We start from the raw sequence: 17,364 nt of genomic DNA on the forward strand, positions 1-17,364 counted from the left end.
ACGAAGAGAGAAAGAGAGAAAAAGTTGTGGGAGGGGAAGGAGGGGGAATCCTTATATGGAGGGGCAAGCGAGAAGGCGAATTAGTGGGCGGGCTTAAGCCCTCGACCGCCGCCCTTATCATTGGACATGGAGGGGTAATGCCCCACCACGCATGTGCGGGACCGACGCAGAATCTGCACGGCGGAGTCTCTTCCAGACTGCTGACTTTTGGGCGTTGACTCTTGTTGCTGCGGCCTTTTGGGTACACCAACCTCGTTGATCTTGCGTTTCCTTGGTTCCCTTTCGCTCGGAGCCCCGACAATGACCCCACCACAGGTCACTATCCTGCCTCGACGATAAAAATTTTTTCTTGCCTTTGAGTGTACTGTGGATTTTGGACAGACACACTGGGCATCAACGCAGTGGTGGGCTGCTTCGTTTGCTGCGTGTTGTACATGTTTGCATCTGAACCCCGCGGTCGTCTGAGGCATCAATTGGTCCTCTCCCGGTCAACATCCAAGCAGCTGTGGCCCGGCCGAGTGGCGCCCGTCTGATCCACAGTGGGAAGGAATCTATTTTTTTTTTTTTTTTTTTTTCTCACGATGCATATGCTCTTAGGAGGCAAGAGGCAACGTCGACAGACCAATTAATAACCTAGAAAAAATTTTCATCCTATTCTATTTCAATTTTTCCCTCTTGTTTTTCACACATGATCGCTGCTGTGTGTGCCCCTCATTGAGATGAATCCTTTACTGTCTCGGACTCTTGACTAGTTTCCTTAGGTAAGATCACTTGTTGCCCCTCCTGAGCGGTGACAATCTGGTAAGTTGTCAATGAAAAATTTTCATATGGCAAGGGAGCTAAGAATAAAAAAATCTTAATTAAAAAAATTCTTTTCGAGAGCAGGTCCCGTGTTTGGGAACAACGCACAAGCTTACCATGGATGAGGTCGTTCCTCCAATCCTAAACGGGCGATTACCTGCCGCCGCTAAGAGAAAATTTTGTCTGTTGATCTGCCATAGCTACGTATCTGCATGTAGTAGTTGGTTGGTCGGATAGTCATCATAGTAACCATTGAGGGGTATCGCTAAGCTAGTAAACCACCATACTCCTGGAAATCATTCACAACCGCCATCTACAGTTGTAACCAAAACATAACAACACCGCTTTTAAACGTTTCCCACCAGTCTAAATCACTTTTACCATAAGAACATTGAATAGGAAATTTCCCTTTCTTGAACGCCGGAAAGTGAAACTTCAGTTTTCTCTCCATCGGGCACCACAGCTGGTACACTGTTGACCACCGAGTCAGTATGCGCGCTATATGCAAGTCGTTTGCATGAACTAGGAAAGCCACCCACCTTCAAGAATGTAGTCATAGGTTCATCTGCACTTCGAATCTGCAGTTGGAAGAAATATGCACGGTCGCCATTGCAGTTCTCGGCGGGGCACTGGGCTGTAGGTGAAAAAGAGAAAGCATATGTTAGCCTCAACCGCGTCACTCTCGAGAACTGACATCACTTACTAGCCATGCTATCGGCATTCGCAAATTCTTCCTTCCCGCCAAAGACATCCTCCACTTCTTTCTGCTTCATCTCAGTTTTCTCGAAATAACTTTGTTCCAGAACATATTGATAGGGGCAGGTCCGGCACTCGAATCGATTGACCCCCAGAGGGTGTCTTGGAGTTGGGTCCGCGCGGGAGATCGTTAGTGCATTACTGCAATTAGGACAGACTGCAAGAAAGACAAGCCCCCAGGGTTAGCTATGTGCTGTAATGGACATGGCAGTCTGAGGGGAGAAGTGAACTAACAGGTCAAGGGCATTGTGAACAGTTATCGCTGGAGACTCAAATGTCAATAATCGGAAGAGAGCTATTTTCAGTCAATCAAGACGTAACGGGTCTTCCCTCCTACGTAGGATTCAATCGCGACACTTCGAATAAGCTGTAACTACTGCTATAGTTCCGCAGCAAGGGCTCATGCACATTGTAGACCCTTATCGGACAGAACTTGTCGTTGGTGGAGAGAAAAACCTCACCGCCTTTAGACCTCTTGTGGTTTGGTTTGCGGCTCTGTTGCAGAAAGATACCTAGCCTGAGGTACGCACCAATTGGGACGTGGGGCAAACCGAGTAAGCGGACCGGCACATCCATAATCCGAGCGGCTATCGCAGCGGGAGACATGCATTTACCCCGTAGCGCGGCGGGGAAATCTGTCAAGAGAATTGATATACGAACAAAGCCAAAGCCCTTCTAGTAAGTAGCCCCCGATGGTTATCTAGTGAATTTGAGCGCTGGGGAACGCTGCAAAAGATCTCCCAATTGTTGTTTCCCGTATGCTGACCATCCTTTTCCAGATCTTACTTTCCGGGATCTCCGTGTTAGCATACACCGCTTCCTATTACCTCCGCGGTTGACTTACCGTACTATTGTCATACCATTCTTAGCTACTGTCTCTATCACATTCACTGTTCTTCCAGTCGCAAGTCGAAGCGGCTACAGATCCTTTTGCTTTACTAGGAATACCTCCAATTCAGGCAATCATGGCGGACGAAGTACGTTTCTTTGTTGACTATATAGAAATCAGGTCGGCCGCTTATCATTGATCGATTAGGGTGCATCTCCTCGTGAACTGGTCGTTGAGGCTTGTCGTCGAGACCAGCCTCATTTGATTGAACAAGTCCTAGAGGGTATGGAAGAGAATTCGAATGAAGAAGTGGCCGAGTTCCTCAACGGTGTTACAGACCCATTGGGGAACCACGCTCTTCATATCTGTGCTTCATATGGCAGCTGTAAGTCGGACGGATGACGGACAGCCCCCAGCGACTACTATTGGTCGTGAAACAAGCAAACAAGGAATTCATTCTAACCGTACTCTACGATAGATGACACGATGGACTCTCTCTTCGATATCCAATATTTTGAATGCGACCCTCTCACCCGCCTCGACAAAGATACCCCCCTCCACACTGCTGTACGCTACGCCAATGAGAAGGGCGAGCCCGAACTCGCACTGGAGATGATCAAGATGATGTGCGAAGCTGGCTGTGACCCTCGTGTCAGGAATAAGCATGGTCAAAAACCCGCGGACCTTGTGTACAACAATCCGGAGATCAAGGCCATTCTCCAGCAGACCGAATACGTTCTTGCAGAGGGTCTAAGAGATGACGCGGGCAATGGTTCTGTTCATGACAGCGCAAGTGATAGCGAGTAATGAATAGAGGGACACCTATGGCGACGTTTCCTTCTTCCCTCCATAGACGCACGACTGTGATGATATGCTACTTTTACTTTCACCCATGGTTCAATAGATTGGTCAAATAATATATGCCACAGGCTTTGTACAGAGCGGAGCCCGACGCCCGGATCCTGCTCATATAGTGGCTTTTCCTGTCCCGCTGTACCCAAGGGTGCTGACGTTGCCTGCGAGGATAAACTACTATAGAAGTGAACACATACTGATTAGATTATCGGGATTAACACATTGGCTGCTAAAAGGTTATATTAGCTCATCGAGATCCTAGGCTTTGATAGCCACATACGGTCGGTAATAGTGCTAGTTAGTCTCGAGCTTCCACACAAAAGTACGCTCTTACATGCTAGTGCTTACGAGGCCGATGCGTCAGTTGAGCTGCCTATATCCCTCGGAAGGTTGAAGCCCCGAAGCCCGAACAACATCAGGCACATCCATGACAACTAACACGCAATATTTCATTATAAGGCGTGGTAGTCACCGTCCGGGGAAGATGTGATTTTTTTTTTTTTTTTTTTTTTTTTTTGCTTCCAAAGTATCTGTGCAGCTGCTGAGTCTTGCCTTGGGACCTGACTCGCACATTCATAATCTTGCCCACTATCGTTGACTTGCAACTTGAGAACGAAAGCCGCAGTAAACATGGTGACAGCAGAGCGTCGGAACATTGTTGTTCTCGGTGGCTCCTACGCAGGCGTGTCTGCGGCCCACTACCTTCTAAAACACGTGGTACCCAAGTTACCAGATCCAGAAGGATATCAGGTCACTTTGATTAGCGCATCCTCGCACGCCTTGTGCAGATCTGCTTGCCCCCGTGCGCTGATCTCGGACGGGCTTTTTGACCAGGAGAAGCTTTTCGTCAATATCTCCAAAGTATTCGAGCAGTATCAAGGCGACCGAATTCGCAACTTTCGCTTCATTCACGGCACTGTAATACAACTAGATCATACCGGCCGGAATGTTACCGTGAATTGTGCCGCAAAAGACACTACAGACACGATTGATTTCCATGCGCTTGTGATCGCGACTGGTGCATCAACGCCTTCTCCTCTTCTTGGTCTGAATCGCGACGTCGAGGACTTACGGGCAAATTGGACTTCGTTCCGTGAAGCCCTGCCAACAGCCAAGAGTATCCTCATCTCTGGTGGCGGTCCGGCCGGAGTCGAGACAGCTGGTGAGCTTGGGGAGCATTTGAATGGCCGCGCTTGGTGGTTTCGCTCCAAGTTGGTAAACCCTACGGTGCCGATCACTGTCGTCACTTCTGGGCCTCAGATCCTCCCACACTTGCGCCCTAGCCTCGCCAGCCTGGCAGAGCAGTACCTTGCTCAAGTAGGCGTGACGGTCATTAAGAGTGCGCGAGTCCAAAATGTGGCAGCCAGTGCCGACAGCAAGGATGCCTTGACCGCTAAGACGACAGTGACCCTTGAGGATGGGCAAACTCTTGGAGCTGACTTGTACATCCCCGCAACTGGCACTCGAGCGAATTCTGGTTTCATTGACCGATCTCTCCTGACACCTGATGGCCGTGTTGACACTAGTCCCTCGACTCTACGGGTTGATAAAGCCGGACCCCGTGTTTACGCGATCGGTGATGTTTCATCATGGGCACGGCCAACTGTTCACTTCATCGTTGAAGCTATTCCGGTCCTCTGCGCGAATATGAAGCGCGACTTACTCCTTGCCGCTGGTGAGGATGAGGGCTCGGTGGGTGAGGATCGCTTGTTCAAGGAAGACACCCGCGAGACCCAAATAGTCCCGATTGGTAAGAGCAAAGGTGTCGGGGCGGCTATGGGTTATCGATTGCCGAGTTTCCTGGTATGGTTAATGAAGGGACGAGATTACTGGTTGTGGACAACTGAGAAACTGTGGAGTGGGAGGCAGTGGAGTAAAGAGCTGTGATGACGAAGCCTTTCCTCAGGTCGTAGCGCATGAGTCCATTTAGTACACGTAAACGTATGGCATAATGCTTTAGCTCCATCACTATCATTTTGATACTCCTTGACGCCTATACGACATGAGCACTTGATTGCGCTATCTCACAAAGTGCATCAATGGATATAAGAACATACCTTTCAGAAAACTACCTCAGCGAGCTATGAGATCCACGGAAACTCGTCCATTTCGGTCCAACAGCCTCCTCTACCTCCGTCGCCGTTCTCCCCATCAGCCCTTTCCACAACTCGGACGTCCCAGCCGGAACAAGTTCCTCCACCTCCAGCGCGATCAAAGCACTAAAGACCCAATCCTGGCATCTTCTCACGCCATCCTTTGGGGCCGTCTCATCTCGGATCACACTGATCGCTTGCAGGCGCTGTGGGCCATCCAGCTCTGCAATCTTCGCCAATCCTATCGCATCCACCAGAATGAGTTCCGAGTCCGAGCGATGTTCGAATTCGTACCACAACCGCCTTAAATCAATGGGTCGGACGTGCAGAAGATCGCCGATGATTTGTGCCGGCTGGTGGATTGCGAATGCCCAGTGAGATCGATGCTTGGGGTCTTTGCCTTCGCCGCTTATTACCATGGAAAGGTAGTATGACATGGTTTGTTCCTTGATCTTGCAACGACGACTGGTGGTGGTAGGAGATTGTGGGATGCCGTGTCTCCCCCGCATTTCGCCGGCGTTACTTCGGCAAATACGACCTTCCTGTCAATTAGGGCTCGCTTTCGACCATTGAGCTTCTTCTCTATCGAACTGGTGGATGCACCGTGCGGATCTCCTCCACATTTGTCCACCCCGCATACTTCCTTGACTCAATCTCTTGATGCAGATCAACCTCCCCGTACTCGTTCTCGGTTCAACCTCAACCGAAAGGACGGGAGTGACTTCATTTCTTGCCCGTTGAGTCGTACCTCAGCGCTGCAGCATGGGTGGGGCCATATGGAACGAAAACCTGTTCAATGCCCAACAGCTGTTGAACCGTTACGAAATGCCCTTAGTATACAGAGCACTACGGAGGAAAGAGATAACAGTGGTGTTTACAAACCTGCTTGTGCCTCCTGTATGGAACATTCACGGCGCAACGGCCTGTTCTTTTTAGAATGTTTCCCTTCCCTGACTCCCAGACATACAAGATCCCGGTATAACCGTGAGATGGATTGGAAAACGAGACTACACGGAAAGTGACCCCGGGAGTTTGAGCCCTAGATTGTCACCCCGCAATCCGAGTGTGGAGGAATACCGGATTATCCGATACTGTCATACGTCTAGTCCGAAATTCCCTCAGCGATCGGCAGATATATAAGCTGTGTGGTGCCGGAGCGATGAATCAGCACTCCACGGTGGAAAAGCTCACACGCTTAGCATTATGGCTATATCTCGGAACTGGCTGGTGGCGGGATTTGTCGCCCTAGATTGGGTCAGCACAGGCTTTGCTAGTCCTCACATCTTTGCCTCTTCCCAACTGACCTACTCTTCGTTCACATACACCCAACTAACCTCAGATGCCTATGCCACGCCGATATCGACGTCTGTATCATTTCCAACGTCAATCGCGCCACCATTCAGCAAGGTATCTACTCTGCTGCCTAGCGACCTTACCTATACTACGTACTCATACGACCCTTCCGCAACGATCACGTCGGATAGCCAGTATGGTCAAAGTGCGTACGTCAATCTCTGGCAGAACTATTCGTTCGTGAGCTCCCCGCCATTCACCACCACAGTGTCTGCCACCCCGGTTGCGAAAGCTGAGCTGGTGCTACCCCCTGCGCTGTACAATGCGCCTTCGGATACGGGCTTGAAACTACCAGCAGATTTTATTTGGGGTGTCTCCAGCAGTTCTTGGCAGATAGAGGGCGGTCTTCAACTGGAAGGTCGTGGCCCCAGTGTCCTAGATAGTATGGGCAATGCGTTGTCCCCGGAAACCGCTGATAGGAGCGACGCCAACGTAGCGAACATGCACTACTTCATGTACGAGCAAGACATCGCTAGACTAGCAGCTGCCGGAATACCATACTACTCATTCTCGCTGTCTTGGCCGCGGATCGTGCCCTTCGGTGTGGCTGGTTCACCCGTCAATACCGAAGGCTTAGACCACTACGATGATCTCATCAACACCTGTCTGAAGTACGGTGTGACGCCGATCGTTACTTTGAACCACGTCGACGCGCCTACGTCCGTCCAGGCAGACCTGGACTCCCTGCCCGAGCATTTCCTCTACTACGCCAAGATAGTCATGACCAGATACGCAGACCGAGTCCCGTACTGGGTGACGTTCAATGAGCCAAACATCGGCGTGGGCACATTATTCCAGAAGTACCAAGACCTGACAAATGCACTCATCGCCCATGCAGACGTCTACGACTGGTACAAGAACACACTGGGCGGAAAAGGCAAAATCACGATGAAATTCGCCAATAACCTAGCCATGCCCCTGGACACACAAAACTCCTCGCACATTGCCGCAGCTTCCCGATACCAAGACATCCTGTTGGGGATAATGTCGAACCCACTATTCTTAGGAAAACAGTACCCAGATGCAGCCATAAACACAGCAGATATGATGGAGCCGCTCACAGACGACCAAATCAAGCATATCCATGGCAAGATCGACTTCTGGTCCTTCGACCCCTACACAGCGCAGTACGCATCTCCCCTGCCACAAGGCACGGACGCCTGCGCTTCGAACTCCTCCGACCCCCTCTGGCCCACCTGCGTCACACTGAGTAACGTCCAAGCCAACGGGTGGCTCATGGGACAGGCGTCGAACGCCTACGCGTACCTTGCGCCGCAGTACGTCCGCCAGCAACTGGGCTATATCTGGAATACGTTCCGTCCGTCGGGGATCCTGATCGCGGAATACGGGTTCAACCCGTTCCTTGAGTCGAACAGAACTCATGATGCGCAGCGGTATGATCTGGAACGGACGCTGTACTACCAGGATTTCCTTACGGAGACATTGAAGGCTATCCATGAGGATAATGTGAATGTTATAGGAGCGTTGGCGTGGAGTATAGCTGACAACAATGAGTTTGGGAGCTATGGGGAGCAGTATGGGTTGCAGACTGTTAATCGGACGGATGGGAAGTTTACGCGGACGTATAAGCGGAGTCTGTTTGACTATGTCGATTTCTTCCATCGGCATGTCCAGTCTGCGTGAGTTAGGGCAAGTGGTAGTAACATTGGGTGACTTTGGACGAGTTCGTTGTTTCAAGATCACCCTATAGTCGCATTCTGTTATATTTTTAGCTTCCCATGGCACAGGCCAATTGACGCCACCTTATTGCTTATACTGAAACGTCGTTGGTTTGGTAGGTCAATGTTCTATGAGATGGGCGTGGATTCATCTTCATACAGCGTTACTGTCCAGATCTTGCGGGATGTGCGAGTTTGCTACCTAGAAACATAGGCGAGTATAACAGGAAAGGCCAGAGCAAGTAATCCTAATCCTACTAAGTTCAGCTCGCCTTGTTATCGTGGCGACGGTACCGGGGTTCAAGTACAGGAACTGTTCGCTGGATGGCCGGAGATATTCGCTGCCAAGATCAAAACCTGTCTTTTGAATGCCACAAAAGCCAAATATTGGCCCACAGAGGAGACGGTGACAAATAACAAATGGGCGGACAACAATTGATGGCGTCCCTTGCATGACATGCATGCTGACCCCACAACGCCTTGAGCGCATCACAACCAACATATAAATACTCTATATTCCTCTGTCAGCTGGTTAACATGCTTCGTACATGCTACCATCATGTGGGATTACTACTCAGGAAAGGTTTTGTTCGTCACAGGTGCCTCGGGCTTTCTGGGGACGGCCCTGGCGTACCGCATAATCTCACAAGCGCCTGTGGCTCATCTATACTTGCTCTGCAGGGGCGGTCTGCCGTATGTATAATTTCAAACAGATAAGCAATGGGCCCAAGCTGACATAAATTAGGCGCCTGGAAGAAGTGTGGCGTCAATACCTGCCCCCCAAGTATATCGAGTGCCTCTACGATCCCGAGCTTGTCACCGTTATCACCGGCGATATCCTCGAACCTAACCTCGGCATCGATGTAGATCATCTTCAGGCATTATACGAACGCGTCAATATCGTTATCCATGCGGCATCCTCAATCAAGCTCATGACCACCCTTAAGAAGTTAGCAAAACCAGTCATCCACGGGAGCGACAACGTCGCCCAGTTTGCCTTCCAGTGCCAACGCCTCGATCGCTTCGTATATGTTTCCACGGCGTACGTAAACGCCTTCCTTTACCAGGAGTCGGATGACACCGACCCCTACGTGGAGGAGACAATCTACCCTCTGGGTCGCGGCTGGATATCCGATGTACGGGACGAATGGAAGCAGGTGCAACGAGAAGGCGACTCGCCGGAATACACCGCGCATAATTTCCCGTGGCCGTACGGCTACGCCAAACATCTCACGGAGCGACTCATTCTCGACAAATTCAGCGCCGCCGGCAGAGCAGACCAGCTTCTCATTCTCCGGCCGTCGGTGATCGCGCCCGCCCAGAGCTTCCCATACCAGGGGTTCAGCGTACCGAAATCCACGCCAACGACTATGCTAGCGGCGTGTTTTATTCTGACTCCCACCTTAGTCGCGCGTTTGGCCAGCCGCGCAAACGACCCGGAAACAGAGTCAACGATCGACGAGGTTCCCGTTGACGTTGTCGTGGATAGGCTGCTGGTTCACCTTGCGAAGGGAACAACAGGCCCTGTTCATGCTGTCGGTGGCACAAGAGCGCGCTACACATTCCAAGCTTTCTGGGCGCAGGCTATGGCACTGCGGAAACTTCCTTGGCCGCTCCGGAAGCAGTGGTTGAACGTGGATTGGCGGTCGAGCTTGTTGCACCCGATTGCTCGGGTGTATGTCATATACGCGGCTTCGTATAGATTCTCCGAAGCAAAGACGGTTGGACTGTGGGAGAGCTTGAGTGAGAAGGAGAGGTCGGAACTGCAATTTTTCACATCGGCGTCTGGGAACAACGTGGACCTCGCCGCGAGGGCAGAACAGATCCGGTTCGTGGCGGAGCAGTTCGCTGCCAAGGGGCTGCTTAGCTGGATCTTGTTTTGGTTTTTTTATACCTCGGGATTCTTCTGATGTTGGTTGTTTGGTACACTATGTGTCGGGAGTTGTAGATAATTGTTTCACATTGGCATGGTTGGAAGCAGACAGCATCAGTCAACTGTGGCGCAGAATATATTGATTGAAGAAACATGAAAACAGCTCTTTTGTCGGATAATTTATATGATAATTAATTGAACTCGAAATCAATGACTCGTAGAACGAACCTATCCTTCTGCCCATAGGCGACATTTCAAGGGCCAACTCCGCAAGCCGCGCACCGGTTTCACAGTAAGATCTAAGCGAAGACCCTTAAAACACTGGCGTCGATGGAGGCCGTGAGAACCAGTTCGATGTAACATTAATAAAGTTCTCGCAGTGGAGTTCGCAGCGGCCCCTGGCATCGTAGCCGAGTTGATCGGCACGTCTGCCAAATCATAGCGACGCTAATCTAGAACCCGAGGCGATTGCTTGTTTCACCTTGATTACCGACAGGAACAGGGTTGCAATGGCATTTGGTCGGGATTATCAATCGTAACTTGTTGGGGTAGTGTAGGCGATGGTACGGTATCTTGGATGAATTTGGCGATTGTAACGGTGGGGATTTGGAGTATAAATAGGGTTTGTTGGACGGGCCTGTAGTTGAAGAAGAATGTTAGCAGAGCTGACTGAGCATTCACATCGCACTCCTTGACGCTATTTCGTTTTGCTTTTGACTTTCTCTGATCGCTGGCCGATTGTACATTCATTGTAACTGTGTGTCTCCTGTTATTCCTGGATGGTGGTGATCGGAAAGCGTGAAGGAACTGTGCTAACGCATTGCCCTATTGATCAATAGTATTCAACCTAATATTCCACCGTCAATACCGTCAGCATGAAGTCTATCTCCGCCCTGACAGCTATCATCCCTCTTCTCCCCGTGACTGAAGCCCTTGTCGGTCTCGATTGGAGCGCCTCCAACATCCCCTCCACCGGCCTGAAGGACATCACCTTCCCCATGTCCATCGCCAACGCCCCGCGCGAAGAAGGCTACTACTTCGCACAGCAATTTAGCTTTAACGGCGTTTCCGACGTCGGCTACACAGGCCTCCAGCCTCGGCCCGACGCCAACGGCGCAAGCATCGTCCACGCCGTCTTCTCGAGCTTCATCCCCGGCAGCACCACCAAAGACGAAAACTGCAGCGATGGCGCCGACGGCGGTGCTGGCGTGAGCTGTGCCGTCGAGATCCCAGCACCCTACGCTCCCATGTATAACCTCGTTATCAAAAACACCGAAGGAACAACCTGGACCGGAACACTCGTGGACACTGTCAGTAACAACGAGACGCATATCGGAGAGTACACACTTCCCTCTGGAACGGGAGGCATTAAGGAGTCCCAGGTTGGGTTCGTCGAGTATTATCCTTGGAATGCCATGCCTGAACATTCCTGTGGCTCGTTGCCGTTTACTAATGCTACTTTCTTGAACCCTACCTCCACCGAGTCTGGTGTTCAGGCTACCGTGGGAAAGCCGTATGAGTATGGTGACTGTGTGGGACAGGTTCAGTTCGATGTGCAGGAGATTGAGGGTGGGTTTGAGGTTTCTGTTGGATTCTAGATCTAAATCTGTGTTGGTGGTTCAGAGTGTATATGGTGTCTTGCCTGGTTAGGGCATGAAGAGTCTTACCTTTCATACGTTAGTTATGATCCTGTTTTAATTCAATATCTTTGATGGACTACTTTTAGTGCTAGTACTACGATTGTCATTTCACTGCGATATTAGTAACTCACATATGAATAATATAGTTAATCGCTGTCTAGTCCTACTTAAACTAATATCTAAATATCATTATGCTATTTACAGCTTAAAATATAGAAGAAACAACGCTCAACAATATCTCGAGATTACCAACAAATTTTAGCCCATTGCTTGCTGCAGACCTGAATAGCCCTAAGGCAATCGATATCATCTTAGAGTGCAACCATCCTTCTCTCTCGCTTTCTCTCTATATCTACCATGACATCCAACCCCCAAACCCCGGGTTAGATCCCCCGATCATTCAACGCCCCCCGCAATCTCTTCTGGAATGAAAAGATGTGTTCTGCATCCAGCATGGTGTAATGCGTCCCGCCAACGTGATGAAACCTCGGTGGTGACCGCGTATGCTCAGCCCACTTCTCGATGTAGTCCTGTGCCCATGCCTTGTTCGATATCGCCACCGTAGCGATTGAATTACAGTAAAACGCGTCAATGTCTGCAACAGAGCCACTCGTCTCATGATCGACAATACAACTCTGTAGAGCGTGTGTTAAAGTAACCCATCTCTCCAAACTGGTCGCTGTCAACCCTAGTTCTATCAACCGCGTTGCATCAGCCTCACCCATGACCGTTTCTATCGCATGACTGGGAGAGGTACTATCACCTCCCAGCTTCGAGTATATATCCTCGATGCTGTCCTTCCGAATCAACCCAACCGTAAAGCATAGATGGAGCAGCATTTGCGTCCAGGTGAGTGCGCGCATCTGCGTGCCCTTCAGACTAGGTGGAAGATCCAACACACCGAGGAAGCGAACCTCGTCTCCGTTGTGCTCTAGGGCTTTGGCAATCTCGAATGCAAGTTTCGCGCCGTAGGAGTAACCGGCAATTGCGTACGGGCCATTCGGTTGCCTTTCCTTGATGCTCGCATGATATGTGCTGACGATTTCATCGAACGTGTGGAATGGCTCCTCGCCGGCGTTGAACCCGCGTGCTCGCAGTCCATACACGGGTCGATCGACGATGAATTTCGCTAGGTTCATGAATATCATGACGTCTCCGCCGACTGGGTGGACGAGCCAGAGGGGCGGCTTTTCGCCTTGCCTCTGCAGTGCCACTACAGGGTCGTACTTGTCACAGTTGCGGTGTTGGGAGCGCTGCTGCTTCAGCGCGTCTGACAGTGCCTGGATAGTGGGGTTGGTCATCAGAGTGATGAGAGGAATCTCTCCGTGACCTAGGTGATCTTCGATCCCTCTTTTCAGCCTGAGGAGCTCGATGGATGTGATTCCCAGATCAAATATCGACGTCAACACGTCAAAGTCCTCGGTGAGGTTCTCGGGTATCGTGCTGGTGAAGACGGATAGTAGGCTTTGCTCAAGATCCGATCGTGGCTGATGACGTGATGCTTTGTGGTGTAGAGTCATCATCTCCTCGTTCACCTCCTGGTAAGTCTTGTAGTCGCCTCGCTCGTACGCAGCCTTGATCTTGCCGCGGGAGAGCTTCCCCAAAGTCGATCTATCGAGCATTGCCCGGTCGAGCGGGAGAACCGTGGCACGCGCGCCGACGGTCATCATGGCTACTTTCCTGATCGCGGCCGCGGTTTCAGAGCGCGTGATTGTGTCCTCTGGTGTGTAGTTTGGGAGGTAGATAATGATGACCTCCTCTGTGTCTGCGCTGGGCAGGAAGATGGAGAAACAACAAGTGAACCCAGACACAAGGCCGGGGATCTTTGCTTCGTTGACGGCGGACTCGATATCGTACGGACTGTAGTTGACCCCATTTATAATGATGCTATCCTTTTCACGTCCAACGAGTACCAGCATTCCATTGTCGTCAATGAAGCCTCGATCGCCGGTTTTGAACCAACCGTCGCTGGTGAATGAGGACTTGGTCGCAGCGGGATTGTTGAAATAGCCTTTGAAGACCACCGGGCCGCAGATCTCGAGATTGCCTATTGTGCCTGCAGGAAGACTATTGCTTTCTCCATTACTTCCGGTGATTCGCATTTGGATCCCTGGAATGCAGGTGCCCACGGAAGCGAAAGGACGTCCGTGGTCGACATCATATTGCGGAAAGGAGGTATTATAGATGGCGCCTGCACAGGTCTCCGTCATGCCGAATCCCGGCACAATTACGTCCAAGACAACTCCATACTGCTCCAGTATCTGGGCCAGGCGATGGCAGGTCTGGGTAACGTTCCCCTCACCACCGGAGGCGATATACCGCAGGCTGCTAAGGTTCCCAGTATACTTGGCGCCTAAGGCATCATCCGCGCTGAGTGCGGCGCACAGTTTCGCGAGGAAGAAGTTAGGCGCAAAAGTCTTAGAGACATGGTGGCGATGAATCAAGTCGAGGAACAGAGTAACGTGAGACAAGACTTCGGCTGCTGGGACATGGACCTGGTCGCTATGATTGTAGATACCAAAGAGATGAACCTCTACCAGAGAGGCGACATGATCCATGCCGATCCAATTCAGCTGCGCAGTGTTCTCTGGCAGCGGAAAGGTCCTTGTCTTTCCCGAGACTGAGGCCAATATCTGCTCGTGGGTCAACGGCACAACCTTGCAGTGGCCTGAGCTTCCAGACGTAAACATCAGTGCTGCAATGTCGTCGCCATTGGGCTCCTCGGCCGGTAAAGGTACCGAGTCTTCGTAATCATGCGATTGCACGCAGATCGGTGTAATACATTCTTGGCCAGCAAATTCTGCGACCAGAGAAGCCGTGGTCAAGCATTTCGGGCTCTTTAGAGTGGCCGACAGATGCTCTAAATGGCGTAGTCGTGTCTCAGGGTTATTGGAGAACGGAGTCGACATAGCTGGAAGACAGCCTGCTATGAGAGTAGCCCAGAACCACAGAATTGAATCCCAATGGTTGTTAAAGTGTAGAAGAACAACCGATCCAGGGATGACATGGTATATTGAACGAAGAGCTCCGGCGGCCTTTTTTGCTAAACGCAAGAGGTCGGAGTATGAATATACCACTGGCGTATGTGTGTTTCCAAGATGATATGTGATAATGTAGCGTGAAGGTTCCCGCGAAGCAATAGCTTCGAGAAGATGCGGTAGGCTTCGGTACGACATGATTGCAATTTGAGTATGCATTTGCGCACTGGGATGGCGAGGGACTTCTTTTTATCTTCTCCGTATCATTAGGACCCCAAGTTAGGGCACAATAATCCATCACCGCCGAGCACCCCTTGCATCTGTTCGGTCGAAAGGCAATGGGGGCCAGAAACGAGGGATAAGTGAGGTAAAGGAAGTGGCGGTGTATGAAGCAAACTGCAGCAGCATGCTATCAGCTTCAGCACGCTATCTTCACCCACTGAGAACAGATGCTATTCGTGGGCAGCCTGCAGGGCATCGCCATAGAATCTAGCCTGGAAGTTGATGCCGGCTCCCTTCTCCAACAGAATGTTTTACAACATTATGATAGCCATTTAATGGTGCCTATGTTAGCGTAGTCACCCGACTTCTTGAAAGATAGGCCCTTACCTGTCTTTTCTCTTTTATATTCTTTTAATCGTTTGTAACTACGAGCTTGAATGGCGTGATGCCGGAGATTGCAGATAGTTCAAGAATTCTGACCGCCAGTCATTCGTTTAACGACCGCTGCCTTGGGTGTATGAGACATGCCGATTTATGTTGAAAAGAGTATAGCACCATAACCCAGTAGTGTCCTGCAGCGTAGTGATCGTTGATTTGATCCCAAGAAAATCCATCGTCAGTGGTGCACCTGCGGCAGACATATAAACCAGGAGACCACTTACCAAGAACAAGAAGATTGAATCGTATATATCCCAGGCCCGTCCCTACCACCCATCCAAGGCCGGGAGTTGTTGTAGTTGGTAGCTAGATTAGTAGGAATAGCCCAGGCCCTTCCCAACCTCCCATCCGAAGCCTGGGTTTATATGGGACATACCTGTTTGTTAAAATTGTTATTGTTATTGTTGTTGTAGTTGGAAGCTTGGTTAGTAGTATATCCCAGGCCCTTCCCATCCTGCCCAGCCGAGGCCTGGGGATATTTGGGAAGTTGATACGTACCTAAGTTGTCCCTGGCCCATCCCTACCACCCACCGAACCAGGACTGAAGTTAATATGTAAGGTTAGTAGGATAGCCCAGGCCCTTCCCAACCTACCCAGCCGAGGCCTAGGTTATTTGGGGATATACTTAGATCATAATTGTTTGAATTGACGTTGTTGACCTTGGCACATCACATCCACTCAACCAAGGCAAGGTCGATGTATCGAGTTAGTAAATTGTCAGTTCCCTGGCCCATCCCAACCGCCAAACCAAGGCCGAAAATTGTTGTAGTTGGAAGCTTGGTTAGTAGCATATCCCAGGCCCTTCCCATCCTGCCCAGCCGAGGCCTGGGGTATGGTGATATACGTACCTGGTATTGTCCCTGACCCATCCCTACCACCCATCCGAGCCAGGTTTTGTTGGCTTGATTGCTTGAAGTTAGTAGATAATAGCCCAGGCCCTTCCCATCCTACCCAGCCGAGGCCTGGGGTTGTTTGGAAAGTTGATACTTACCTGATATTTGTTTGAAGTGACGTCGTTGACCCAGGCCCGTCCCAACCACCCATCCATAGGCCGGATCGGTCGTCGAAGTATTTGATATGTTTGTTATCAGGAGAGACTAGCATGTGTTAGTGAAGAATGTATGCAAACCGTATGTTCATGTTGTTGTGTCTTACAGTTAACACAGTCTCCAGCCTCTGGCTTAGGTGCTTCATAAGCTGATGATGTGACCGTCTGTTGGAAGCACCCAAAGTATCGATTGGTCGTCAATTCGAATAAGTGTCTGTCGTATCCCAGGCCCGACCCAACCACCCTTCCATGGGCTGGGATAGTCGATATAATGGAGAGCTATGTTAGTAGTATAACCCAGGCCCATCCCGACCACCCATCCGAGGCCTGGATTATTTGGGGCACACTTACCTGATTGTTTCCCAAGCCCGTCCCAGCCTCCCTTCCATAGGCTGGGTTAGCCGATGTAATAGAGAGCTATGTTAGTAACCCAGGCCCATCCCAACCACCCATCCGAAGCCTGGGTTGTTTAGGGAGATACTTACCTGATTGTGTCCCTGGCCCATCCCTACCACCCTCCAAGGCCAGGCTGATGGTCGAGATTATTGGTCATCCACAAGTTGATTCCCAGGCCCGTCCCTACCACCTATCCAAGGCCGGAAGTTGTTGTTGTAGTTGGGAACTATGTTAGTAGCATAGCCCAGGCCCTTCCCAACCTGCCCAGCCGAGGCCCGAGTTGATATGAATAGTACATACCTGGTAGTTTAAAGCCATCGTAGTTGTCCCTAGCCCATCCCTGCCACCCATCCAAGGCCAAGTTGTAATTGGCAATCGACAGTCGAGATAGTGATGTAGTTTG

General features: G+C 50.6%; 8 protein-coding genes across 8 annotated transcripts; 4 read left to right on the plus strand and 4 right to left on the minus strand.

The window, feature by feature from the left end:
• Positions 1-554: 554 nt before the first annotated feature.
• On the minus strand, positions 555-2,006 carry BDV37DRAFT_251467 (DNA-directed RNA polymerase III core subunit RPC11). Its single transcript, XM_032082306.1, has 4 exons — positions 1,792-2,006; positions 1,505-1,714; positions 1,341-1,435; positions 555-1,272 (listed from the first exon to the last, which is right to left on the minus strand). Exons 1-4 carry the CDS (start codon positions 1,802-1,804, stop codon positions 1,237-1,239), a joined length of 354 nt encoding a protein of 117 aa, XP_031940199.1. The 5' UTR covers positions 1,805-2,006; the 3' UTR covers positions 555-1,236.
• Positions 2,007-2,522: 516 nt separating this feature from the next.
• On the plus strand, positions 2,523-5,128 carry BDV37DRAFT_272450 (ankyrin repeat-containing protein ANK1; the record flags this gene model as incomplete). The annotated part of the gene is made up of 4 exons (XM_032084870.1): positions 2,523-2,534; positions 2,594-2,771; positions 2,865-3,179; positions 4,122-5,128. 4 exons carry the CDS (start codon positions 2,523-2,525, stop codon positions 5,126-5,128), a joined length of 1,512 nt encoding a protein of 503 aa, XP_031940200.1.
• A 181-nt stretch (positions 5,129-5,309) lies between these two features.
• On the minus strand, positions 5,310-5,957 carry BDV37DRAFT_272451 (uncharacterized protein; the record flags this gene model as incomplete). The annotated part of the gene is made up of 2 exons (XM_032084871.1): positions 5,310-5,856; positions 5,902-5,957. The coding sequence occupies 2 exons, from the start codon at positions 5,955-5,957 to the stop codon at positions 5,310-5,312; spliced, it is 603 nt and encodes a 200-aa protein (XP_031940201.1).
• A 490-nt stretch (positions 5,958-6,447) lies between these two features.
• BDV37DRAFT_151017 (glycoside hydrolase superfamily) lies at positions 6,448-8,450 on the plus strand. Its single transcript, XM_032078979.1, has one exon. The coding sequence runs from the start codon at positions 6,538-6,540 to the stop codon at positions 8,329-8,331; it is 1,794 nt and encodes a 597-aa protein (XP_031940202.1). The 5' UTR covers positions 6,448-6,537; the 3' UTR covers positions 8,332-8,450.
• A 475-nt stretch (positions 8,451-8,925) lies between these two features.
• BDV37DRAFT_272453 (male sterility protein-domain-containing protein) lies at positions 8,926-10,276 on the plus strand (the record flags this gene model as incomplete). Its single annotated transcript, XM_032084872.1, has 2 exons — positions 8,926-9,059; positions 9,112-10,276. The coding sequence occupies 2 exons, from the start codon at positions 8,926-8,928 to the stop codon at positions 10,274-10,276; spliced, it is 1,299 nt and encodes a 432-aa protein (XP_031940203.1).
• An 838-nt stretch (positions 10,277-11,114) lies between these two features.
• On the plus strand, positions 11,115-11,837 carry BDV37DRAFT_284211 (uncharacterized protein; the record flags this gene model as incomplete). The annotated part of the gene is made up of 1 exon (XM_032087449.1): positions 11,115-11,837. One exon carries the CDS (start codon positions 11,115-11,117, stop codon positions 11,835-11,837), a length of 723 nt encoding a protein of 240 aa, XP_031940204.1.
• A 425-nt stretch (positions 11,838-12,262) lies between these two features.
• BDV37DRAFT_294891 (non-ribosomal peptide synthetase) lies at positions 12,263-15,430 on the minus strand (the record flags this gene model as incomplete). The annotated part of the gene is made up of 1 exon (XM_032089736.1): positions 12,263-15,430. Exon 1 carries the CDS (start codon positions 15,074-15,076, stop codon positions 12,263-12,265), a length of 2,814 nt encoding a protein of 937 aa, XP_031940205.1. The 5' UTR covers positions 15,077-15,430.
• An 804-nt stretch (positions 15,431-16,234) lies between these two features.
• BDV37DRAFT_284213 (uncharacterized protein) lies at positions 16,235-17,071 on the minus strand (the record flags this gene model as incomplete). The annotated part of the gene is made up of 5 exons (XM_032087450.1): positions 16,235-16,418; positions 16,509-16,614; positions 16,673-16,819; positions 16,917-16,947; positions 17,051-17,071. 5 exons carry the CDS (start codon positions 17,069-17,071, stop codon positions 16,235-16,237), a joined length of 489 nt encoding a protein of 162 aa, XP_031940206.1.
• Between the last annotated feature and the right edge of the window lie 293 nt (positions 17,072-17,364).

The sequence above is a fragment of the Aspergillus pseudonomiae genome, assembly GCF_009193645.1.
Source record: "Aspergillus pseudonomiae strain CBS 119388 unplaced genomic scaffold BDV37scaffold_45, whole genome shotgun sequence".
Taxonomy (NCBI): domain Eukaryota; kingdom Fungi; phylum Ascomycota; class Eurotiomycetes; order Eurotiales; family Aspergillaceae; genus Aspergillus; species Aspergillus pseudonomiae.